Consider the following 10,463-nt stretch of genomic DNA (forward strand, 5'->3'; position numbering starts at 1 on the left):
CACACAAGAAGGCAAGTCACACTTTCCATTTTGACATGCCGGCCTGTCCTCCCCTCCCCCTGTCCTCTGACTCTCACAGCATTTTCCCAGCCTGGGAATGCTACAAGATGCCTGAGGACTCTTTTTCTTAAAGACGTCGGTTTAGGTCGTTCGATTCATTCACAGACTAAGGCTACCCTCACTGAGCTAACCGGCAGAGCAGAACCAGAGGCAAGATAGGGCTGGCAGGCATCGGCAGTAGTCATGGACACAATCTGAGGTTTGACATGTCCTGTTTTGATAGTAAAAACTTTTAAGTACACTAAGAGACCTCGAAATGTCAGAGGATGTGGGAAAGCTAATAAGCATGATGGTAAAGCCCTCGGTAAGTGTGCTGCATAAGTGGTTAGTAATCGGAAGTAACTCTGCTATTTATTTGGGTAAGGAGCTCAGGACACAGGACCCGGCATCTAGAACTTTGGTTAATACGGTGGGGGTAAGGCTCTGAGCCAACACCCAACCTGTATCTTCTGGATGGGCAAAAGCAGACAGCCTCTTTTCCGTGTTTTGAGTCACGATACTGACCAGCGACCACCTACCTTCTTTTGGGTTTCATTCCTTTGTTCTCTTCCCATTTGCATGGCTTCCTAAACCTTCAATGGGCGGGAATTCAGGTCCCCACAGAGCTGGCTCATCTAGCCCTGTGCCGTCAGGTTTAAAACACATACAGTGAGAAAACCTACCGCTGGGGCAACATGAAGGTGATAAACTAACATCCCCAAAGTCAGGGAGAAACGAAGCGAGTCATCTACATGTCTGGGTGCAGAAACACTCCTATTTAGCGGCTCAACTAGGCACTGAAAATAATACCACCAGACAATGAGGGAGGTGGCCGTGACGGAGGGGAGGGTGTACCTGACAGGTGGAAGATGACACTGGCACTAGGTTCTACCCAAAGGAATCGTCCTTTTTGGTTTGTTTGTTGGATTCGGTTTCCCACTGTTAGAACTATGGTTCGTGAGTTGATGTATCTCCTTTATATTAGAGGTGTGAGGTTCCAATGTGACACCTGGGAACTTACTGTAACAAAATTGTGCCTTTGGGGGAGGGTCATGTTGGTGCAGAGAAAATGGCTTCATTTTCTTCAGAATTGTTCCACTGTGTGGCCTCTTGGACCCACTATGCCTGCGCTCACTATGGCTTTTTTTTTTTTTAATTTTTTTTTTAACATTTATTTATTTTTTGAGACACAGAGAGCATGAACAGGGGAGGGTCAGAGAAAGAGGGAGACACAGAATCCGAAACAGGCTCCAGGCTCTGAGCTGTCAGCACAGAGCCCGACGCGGGGCTCGAACCCACAGACCGTGAGATCATGACCTGAGCCGAAGTCGGACGCTTAACCGACTGAGCCACCCAGGCGCCCCTGCTATGGCATTTTTGTGAAGTTTGCTTAATCTGAGCTGCATGAATAGAGACTTTTTTTTTTTTTTTTTTTTTTGCTTTTCAATCTTTAATGTCCAAGTTGAATTTCTCTGCACATACCTAGAGTTTGGCAGTTTGCATTATTTTCCAGATGGATCAACTCTTCATTAAGAGAGACATAAGTACAACTCGTGGCTGTCGATGTGGCTTAGAGAGTGGCTTTGTTAACTGTTTCAGTTCAAACCAGCTCTCCAGGGTCAAGGGAAAGCAATGCTTTGCCCATTTACTATGCTACAAAAATTGGTTTCTCCTTCTGCTATCCAATTCTTGAGAAATCAGTGTGCATAAATCTATGAAATTTCTCATTATGTTACCACTGTATCAGTCTAAAATTACTTTGTAGGGGACAGGGTTATTTGTAAATCAGAGTCCGGGCTGTCTTTGCCAATCCTTGTATTTTACCATAGGTGGAGTTTATATAGCCTAATTACATATATTTTCCAAATAATAAATACTCTGTAGCAGAAACATATCAAAATGGGAGGCTTACAATAAAAGTTATCTTTAAAATGTCCTCATCACTAGGCATATACTTGATAAATACTCTGTAGCAGAAACATCTCAAAATGGGAGGCTTATAATAAAAGTTATCTTTAGAATGTCCTCTTCACTAGGCGTATACTTGACTTGGGAAGAGGTTGGAAGAGTCCAGTTTAATCCTAATAGGGGTACTTTAATCTGTTTACCAAACACATCTGTTAAGTTGCTAATCTCATGTATTGTCAGTGCTGAATATTAATACCATGTGTTTTTCCTTTCTCTTGCAGCAACATCCATTTTTCACCCTACACGAATCCAAAGCAACAGACGTGGCATCTTTTGTAAAATTGATTCTTGGAGACTAAATACCGTGGACTCAATTGGTTGGCCCTCCTGTGGATTGGTGGGTTTACAGGGTGAAGCAGGTTCACGAAAGCACCAATAGAAACTCATCCTTGAGATAATTTAATCCTGCCTCTCAGAAGGTTGTTTTCCCCCATTTTCTTTTCTTTTCTTTTCCTTTTTTTCCCCTCCAAAGGGGGCCTTGGAATCTATAGTATAGAATGAACTGTCTAGATGGATGAAATATGGCAAAGGCTTAGGACTTAAAAAGGTGATTAAATATTTAATGATGTGTCATATGAGTCCTTAAGCTTCTCAGACTTCTCTTGTTCTTCATAAAACGAATGCATTGGCCCTGGTCAAAAGGTGCTACTGTAGTGATGAAATTGTAAGTAGATCTGTAGTCTGTCCCACTTATTATTTTAATATTTATGTTTAAGTGCTTGGTTGAAAAGATTCCATTTTATGCAAGGAGGGAGATACAAGAGGCAAGGTTGGGTTGGCAATATTTATAGGGCTTTTATTTTTAAGTTCAGTCGTGTCTGTGGTCCAGAGGAAACTATTTAATATGCATCTTTAAGAGTATTGTAACAATAACAGTGAGGAGCTCTTCTTTGTAAAACACCTGTTCCAGCTGTTGTGGCTGCTTGCCACGTCCTTAGATTTCTGCTCAACTCCTGGGTAGTAACCACATATTTCAGGTGAAGTGGTGAGGTATCCCAGTCATACCCTTTCCCCAACTTTGGGAAACATAAAATCACTTTTGTCACATCTCAGAGTCACGAGTTGGGTTCTCTTGGCCTTTGTGGTATTAATGGAATGTGATTCCTGATGCAGTTTTATATCCCCTATCTACCCTTCTACATGTGTGCCTGTGTATATTTGATAAGTCCCAAGCTCCGCCAAGTGGCTTCTGTGGACATCTCTACTTAGCGAGGAGGATATATGTCAGTTCTGAGAGGAGATGTCATGTCAAACCACACTGAGAATTGGTGCCTTCTTCTGCTTCTGTCCCTCCTTACAATGCACAAGCCCCAAGGTTTGCCTTTGTGTTAAGATGCGCTCTTTGCTTTCTTCTCTTCTTCCCCCTTGTTCAATAAAGAAGCCTTACTATTGACGGGAGGGCTGCAATACAAGAAAATAAAAGTTCTTTGACAGGATAGGAGATAATGGGGAAGGTTGAATTAGTTCCTAGGAATAGACGGCCCGATTGCCAGTGGTTGAGGCCACATTTCACTTCAGTAGCACACAGCAGCACGGGATAGCACTCCGTAGGAGGCTAGTGCCATTATGGGTTCCCGGCAGGTTGACAAAGCAGTGAAAGCTCTTTCTTAAGACTAAATATGCCCCTAGGTTCTCTAGGTTCCTTGATGAAAAGTGAGTGAATTGATGCAGGGAAGCTGTAAACCGATAATAACCAGCAAACATGGCTTTTGGACGTTGGGTTTCCATGAGGCTATTCTTGAAGGACGACGATGGAGAATTTTGATGAGAGAGGAAGAAGAGAACTCCCTGTCTTTCTTTCTTTGCCTCAAGTTCACAGATATGGAGATTATTCCTCCTGAAAATCTTCTCTTCTTTCCCTTTTAGGTTTTGAAATGCAGTCGTTAGTTTTTCTGTGTCTGCGTTTTCCCCTTGTTCTTGTCTTTTGTCTGGCTCAGAGCAGTTGCCCAGAGTGAGTATGGCCCTCCCGTACCTTCTTTGTATCCCTAGTTTCAAGAGATACCTGTTTGATCAAATGTAGTTTCATCTTCTTTAGAGCTACCTCTGTTCCTCATCTTCTTCCAGCCGGGAAAAGTGTATTATCCCAGTGATTATGGCCATTCTCTTTCTCACCTACCTTACTAAATTGGGCGGTTTCCCTTGTTGAGACCAAGAGAAAAAAACATCACAACTGTATCCCTTCTTTTCTTCATCTGTTTAATGAAAAAAGCAAGTAGTAGAAAACTCGGAGGTCCCTCCGTCACAGCTTTTGGCGGAGTATGTAAGGCAAAACCTCGTTCTGGTCTGAGTCAGACAACTCATACCTGTTGTTCAGTGCGGTTTCTACTTAGAAATATTCTTAACCGAGTGTGTTCTCATGCATTCGCCTCTCCAGTTTGTGAACCCAGGGCCCAAACTTGCAAAACAATCGTACTGAGACAGAGAAGGAGTTTGTCAATGGTTCTCAACCTGATGCACACTGGAATCAACTGGGAGCTGGTGAACACTGCCTGTGCCAAGTTTGGGATTTCATTGGTCCAGGGCGGGGCCTGGGAATTGGCATATTTCACACGCCACATCAGAGAGGGCGTGTTCATGGAATACTGACTTGGAACTTGGAATACGTTGTCCCCATAGAAATGATGTACAACATGGTGATTAGATATCTTATGTGCTCAAGTAGAATGGCTTGCTAGACTTACGAGTCTAAATTCTAGAGTGTGTGTGTGTGTGTGTGTGTGTGTGTGTGAACCGTGTTATAAGTTCTAAACTAATTTTAAAATAGAGAGATGTGTAAACCATATTTAAGTTGATATAAGTTGGAAGGTCTCCTGTACATACACACAGGTCACTCGACCCTCTATATTACTCCACTCATTGTGCGTCAGCAATGTTATTGTTTGTGGTTACCTTTGGTTGATTAGCTTTTTAATTGTGGTCCTACCCTCCTGTGCTCTTTGTTAGTCCTGAAATGTCAGACGTCCAAGTCTAGGACATGAAATACTCATTAGCCTCAGCATTTGAGGAAGCCAGCCCTGAGACTAACGCGACCCCTGGCTTCTCCAAGTGCATTTGATTTAGTGTCTTTGGAAGGTAGTCACAAAAGTGACAGAGAAGGGCTAATGTTTTCATAGTTTTTAACACTAAAAATGCTTTTCTTGACCAAGAGGCTTCATTAGCTCTGCTCAGAGAAACTACTCTGTTTCTCCCAAAGTTGTCTAACAAAATGCTTAATCTTTGGCTTAAAAGTGCAATGGATGCCCAGTTCCTGATTTCCGCCCCCAAATGCTTGTTTTGGTGATGTGACTGCCTGTGAACTTGAAGGGATGATTCATATATTCATAAAATTCATTGGAGTTGGTGGTCAGATCAAGTAAAATGAATCAAATCTCTATCGTGCTGGGGATTTTGTCTTCTTAATGCCTATCTATGACTGAGAGGGAGATTTGCTGGCTTAAAAGCAACCTTCCATTTTTTATTGAATTAGCAAATAGAAGACGCAGTTGTTAATTGGACCCCTGAAAATTTACATATTCAGGTGGAAAAATGCCAGAGTAAAATCTGGGAGGTGGAAGCTATCAAACCAACCCTATTAGAATAGAAAAAAAGAGAGATTTTATTGTAGAAGGTCTGTGTTCCTCTTGTCTAGGGGTGTGTGTGTGTGTGTGTGTGTGTGTGTGTGTGTGTGTGTATGTGTGTGTGTTTTAGCACTGTTAATATGCTGGCAGCTAAAGATGCTCTTTGGTTTTCTTTGGCTTTAATTGGGGTACTCTGGATTTCTTTAGGAATCTGTTGAAAGCTAGGACCTTTTCCCTAGGAAAACGCACATGGTACATGGAACACGTAGTTTTGCAAACATGTTTTGTTGAGGGGAGGGGAGTGGAGTGCAGTTTATAGACCCCACAGGATCAATAACCCCTGCTCTGCAGAATGTGGACTGTGACGTTCTAGACCAAGACTGGCAAAGTTTTTCTGTAAAGGGCCAGATAGTAAATATTTTTGGCTTTGGGTTGCATTAGTCTGTTACAACTACACAGGTCTGGGGTTGCAGTGTGGAAGCATCCATAAATAATACACAAATGAATGAGCGTGGTTCTGTGTCCCAACTAGACTTTATTTACAGAACCAGGCAATGGGCTGGATTTGGCCCACAGGTTATGGTTTGCCAATACCAGTCCTAGAGCATCGAATGCAAAACTCCAATTGATTGAATATGTGTATAGAGCTTTTCCATTTAGTTAGTATCCAGCTCAGCTGTTGAGGCAGATCAGGAAGATGGACATAGAAATGAATTTGGGAAGAGTGGAGACTGTTCAGTCCCATGGAAATTGCCTCTTAATTTTCTTAGGTAAGTATTCCTTGCCCTGGAGGCCAATGGGACAGTTTTCCTCAGATGAAATTGAGTACCTGCTTTTTCCGTTTCCATACAATAGCCGGCGTAACGTACTTCAACTTGGCCATAAAAAGCATTCTTCTCTCAGACATCAACGGCATTCTTGTCTCTTAGCTTTGCATTTTATTTCTCTCTGAGATGTGATGCTTGTGCAGGGAGGATCATGAAGCCAGACACTAATCCTCGGGTTTTCCTTTTTCCTGAACTGCATTAAGATTTGAAAATTTGGGAGGCCATAGCTACATCAGAAGTGGAAGGCAGATAGACATCTTAAAATCTTCCAGGTTATCCCCCTGTTCTTTTTGGTCATCATTTGAGAAAGGAAGAAAGATAAGTATGGGGTCAAAATTCTTGTTCTCAGGTAGACACGGAGCTCTAGGCTCTCACTGTGACAGGAGACTTGGGCCCACCCCTTGGGTACTGTCCTTGGACTTGGAAAGACAAGGCTGCTTTATCTTACTCCTTTCTTTAATCCTCACTAAATTTCTATTCTAAGGGGCTTATGCAAAATGCCTCCTTTCTGATGTGATTATCTTGGGTCCCTTGTTGAGTTCCTGGGCCCCCTAATCTCTAGTGAAAGCTTTGCCTTCCCCATGGGACCAGCACAACTGTCCTTTCCTTTGTCTTTGGTCAACCCTTGTCCCTTCTTTGCTGTAGGAACGCTACACAAAGAACTGTCTGTCCCCTAAGGTGCCCAACTCCACTTTCCTCTTCCAGAATAGTCCAGCACAGCTGACCTAAAGCTGCAGTTGCTTGGTTATTCAGAAACAGTTTTCTTCCTGCTGCATCATCAGGCAAACATAAATTATACTTAGAAGGCTGCTTGGAAACTCTTGAAGAGCATATTTAAGTATTTGATCTGGCAATTTACCTGAAAGAAAGTTTTCTCTTCGCCCTGGGAAACAAAACCTGAATTCCAGAGCCTTCAAAATGAAACCATCCTTCTGGGGAAAGCACCTTGCCACCAGATATATCACCCACCACCTGTTCCTGGTATCTGCAAAGAAGCTGTGTCGTTTTGCTGGGGTTTAGAGAGTCACTGTTTACAGCTATGCAAATATAATTTCCCCACTGCAAGTTTTCTAATGGAGTCATTTGGAATCAGCACCTAAGTTGGGGTTTATCTTTTTAGCTCCTGCCTCAAACTCCCTTTTCAAGCAAAATTTCTCCAAAAGCTCTTTTCCTATCTGACGTGAAGGGGACTGGGCCCTAAGTAGAAACACAAAGGAAAGTCAAGGACTTTGTGGTAGGGTTTTTTTTTTTTTTTTAAGAAAAAAATATCACCTCTAACACAAACATGTGTTAATAGAATTAAAAAATATCCAATCCAGTTCCCAGGGACTGTCAGCATCTTGACATCATTTGTATTGTCATTTGAACTAGGACTCTGAGCCCTCTATTCTTGGGAGTTGAGAGTGAGATTTTTGGAGATGTGCATTGTGTTTCTGTCTCAAGAGTTGTCAGCATGGAAAGATTCCTCTGGGGGCTGTTCCTCTTGACACACACAGGGTTTCCCCAGGGTCCACTTCTTTCTGGGACTCAGGGTCTCTTTCGAGGAATGAGGTTAATGCTCTTAGGACCTGGAGACTGATTTCAGGGAAAGCACGGGAAAGTTGAGGCACTTACTTGTGGCTTAATGTAGGAAACAGAACTTCCTAAATAGTCCCCAGAGTTTGTGGCTTCGAGCGGGCCACCTTGTCTTTCCTGGTTTCCTTGATTGCATTTGCTTGTTTTTCCACTGCCCACGCACACAGGACCTGGGCTGACTGAATGCTTCTGTGGAAAGGAACCGATCCTACCATTTTCAAATGGCAGAACTCAGAACCAGCAGTTTTGCCTTGGTTTGCCTACCTGGATTCTGTTGTTCCCGAATCTTGAAAATGAATGTAAGGGATGTCTGAGAGGACTTTTAGCAAAACCCTCCTTCTGAACGTAAGACCTTACAGTGAATCTTCCACTCATCCTGTAAAAAAGGATTGCTGGATTGGGTATCTGTTCCTCTTAAGGAATATTCTGTTGTGGCCAGAAATAAGCAGTTAGCATCATTTGGTCACTACTAACGTTCATTCGTATTGGAGTCTGCAAGCTAGTTCAACAAAGCAAGTCAGGTCCCTGCCTTAGGAGACTGTCATCAGACTTTGGGCACAAAGCTGAGCCCCTTCATCTTTAGTTCTGGTGGCTGATGGTTTTAAGGACGGTGGACACCAAAGGCTATCTGATGAACATACTTTTTCCATGAGACAGAGGATGGTGAATATTCTTAGAAAGACACTACAGGTCTTCATCAGAAGAGGAGAATTTATAGTTTTAAAACATAACGCTCAAAGCTAGTTTGAGTTTTCAGAAGAAGGGACTTGTGTGGGAAAGTAGTTTTATTTTCTGCCGATCTCAAATTGTCTTCCTTGCTTGTGTTCAGTACTCGTGGAGGGAGGTGTCGAGGGCACCAAGTGGTTTCCAGACTGTGTAGAGTGGTGCCCGTGGGGGTCTCTGGTCAGGAAGGGAAGGGGAAGAGAGAAGAGTGTGATGGCCATCTGAAAGCCCCATCAACCTCCAATGAGAATATTTGGCTACGGGTATCAATCCCCCTTCACTTAACTATCATTCCCCTTAAGTCTCTGTGGCTATTAAAGGCTTGGGGACTTTGGATGAAGTCACTACTTGGAGACCAGAAGCAGCCACAGAACCCGGGAAATTTTGTGGCCAATGCTGTCTATGCAGCCCTGGCTTCTGCTGTATTCTGTATGCCAACAGGGCTTGGAGGTAGAAGGGCAAAAAGAGAGGGCCATTTCTTTAAATTTCTGAGCATGAATCATTTGAAAGAAAATGCAAACATCAATATGGGATGGCCACGCATATAGACTCTTGAATTGCTTATTTTTCAGAAGTGGTTGCAAATAATCTGATCTCAGTGGCAAGGAGGGGCAAGAGTGGGCTCTTGATGGGCAGTGGAATATCTACATTTCTATGTTTCCAGGAACAGGAGTTGTCATTTTGGTTATTGACATTTAGAAAAAATTAAAGTTCTTTGTATGATTTTGGCACAGAGCAGCGTCCCATCTGAGAGTCAAGCTAACGGTTACCCTCGCTGGGTGTTCCAGGTGAAGATCGGTCAGGGGAAACTGGTACAGCCTTTGGAAGCTGAAAACAGGTGGTGTTATCTGTCCTGAACTGAACACAAGGGGATCCTTAGGCATCCATTGAAACATATCAGGTGCCTTCTACACACACAAGAGTCTGTGGTGAATTCTGATAACGGTGCTTTAGCCGCTAAACCAAATTGAACAGCTGGGGGGTTCCAGCACCCATTTTAGAACTCTGTATGTGTCATAAAGCTACATTTGGCAACAATTTGTGGAGCCCTTGGCCAATCTCTGCATAAAAAGCCACCGGAGGAGGTTCAATTAAGAAGATTCAGACAATTTATCTGTCATATTATCCCCGTGTTTGGTTTATTTTTTAGTTTCAAATTTATTTTTTGAGGAGTGATTTTCTATAGGGGCCGAAATGATGTTTTAGTAAAATAACAGGTATTTTTAAAGGAAAAAAAAATGCCTTCTTGACGTAATTAACGTCCGCCATTGCAACATATTTTCTGCTGTACAGAAGCATCACATTAAGTCACTTAAAGCTGAAAAAGGTGTTAAGGATGTAGTTCAAAGTCTTTGTTTAAACACACCAAAATTTTTCTATATATTTTGTGAAAAGCCTGATGGAATGCAGGATGTAACTTCTGTATGGAATTGAACTTTATAAGAATTTTAGTAAAGTAGGTGGGTTTCCCCAGATTCCTTTGTGCATCAGTTTCATTGCTAAAAATGCTGCTTCCAGTTATTAATCTGGTCTTTGTAAGGAAACACACACGCGCGCACACACACACACACACACACACACACACACTTTTTTCCCTTACATGGTGTGAATTTTATGATAGGCCTTTTTCATTTGTATATGTGATGGATTGTTTTCCTGTGTTGTACCCCACATTTGTTTGTAAGCCGTGTTGATTGTAAAGACAGCTGTTGGGCAAGTGGAAACATGTCTGGTCTCTACAATCCCTTGATGCTAAGAAGGAAGTAATTCCATA

At 42.6% G+C, this 10,463-nt stretch overlaps 1 protein-coding gene across 1 annotated transcript in view; it reads left to right on the plus strand.

Moving 5' to 3' along the window:
• MAP2K6 (mitogen-activated protein kinase kinase 6) overlaps positions 1-5,660 on the plus strand; it is a 115,236-nt gene extending 109,576 nt beyond the window's left edge. Inside the window, exon 12 of the mRNA XM_007073444.3 lies at positions 2,229-5,660. Within this exon, the coding sequence (XP_007073506.2) occupies positions 2,229-2,306 (78 nt within the window). The 3' untranslated portion in view covers positions 2,307-5,660. The remainder of the gene's footprint in view (positions 1-2,228) is intronic.
• The last annotated feature ends 4,803 nt before the right edge of the window (positions 5,661-10,463 follow it).

This window comes from Panthera tigris, chromosome E1 (assembly GCF_018350195.1).
Source record: "Panthera tigris isolate Pti1 chromosome E1, P.tigris_Pti1_mat1.1, whole genome shotgun sequence".
NCBI lineage: Eukaryota > Metazoa > Chordata > Mammalia > Carnivora > Felidae > Panthera > Panthera tigris.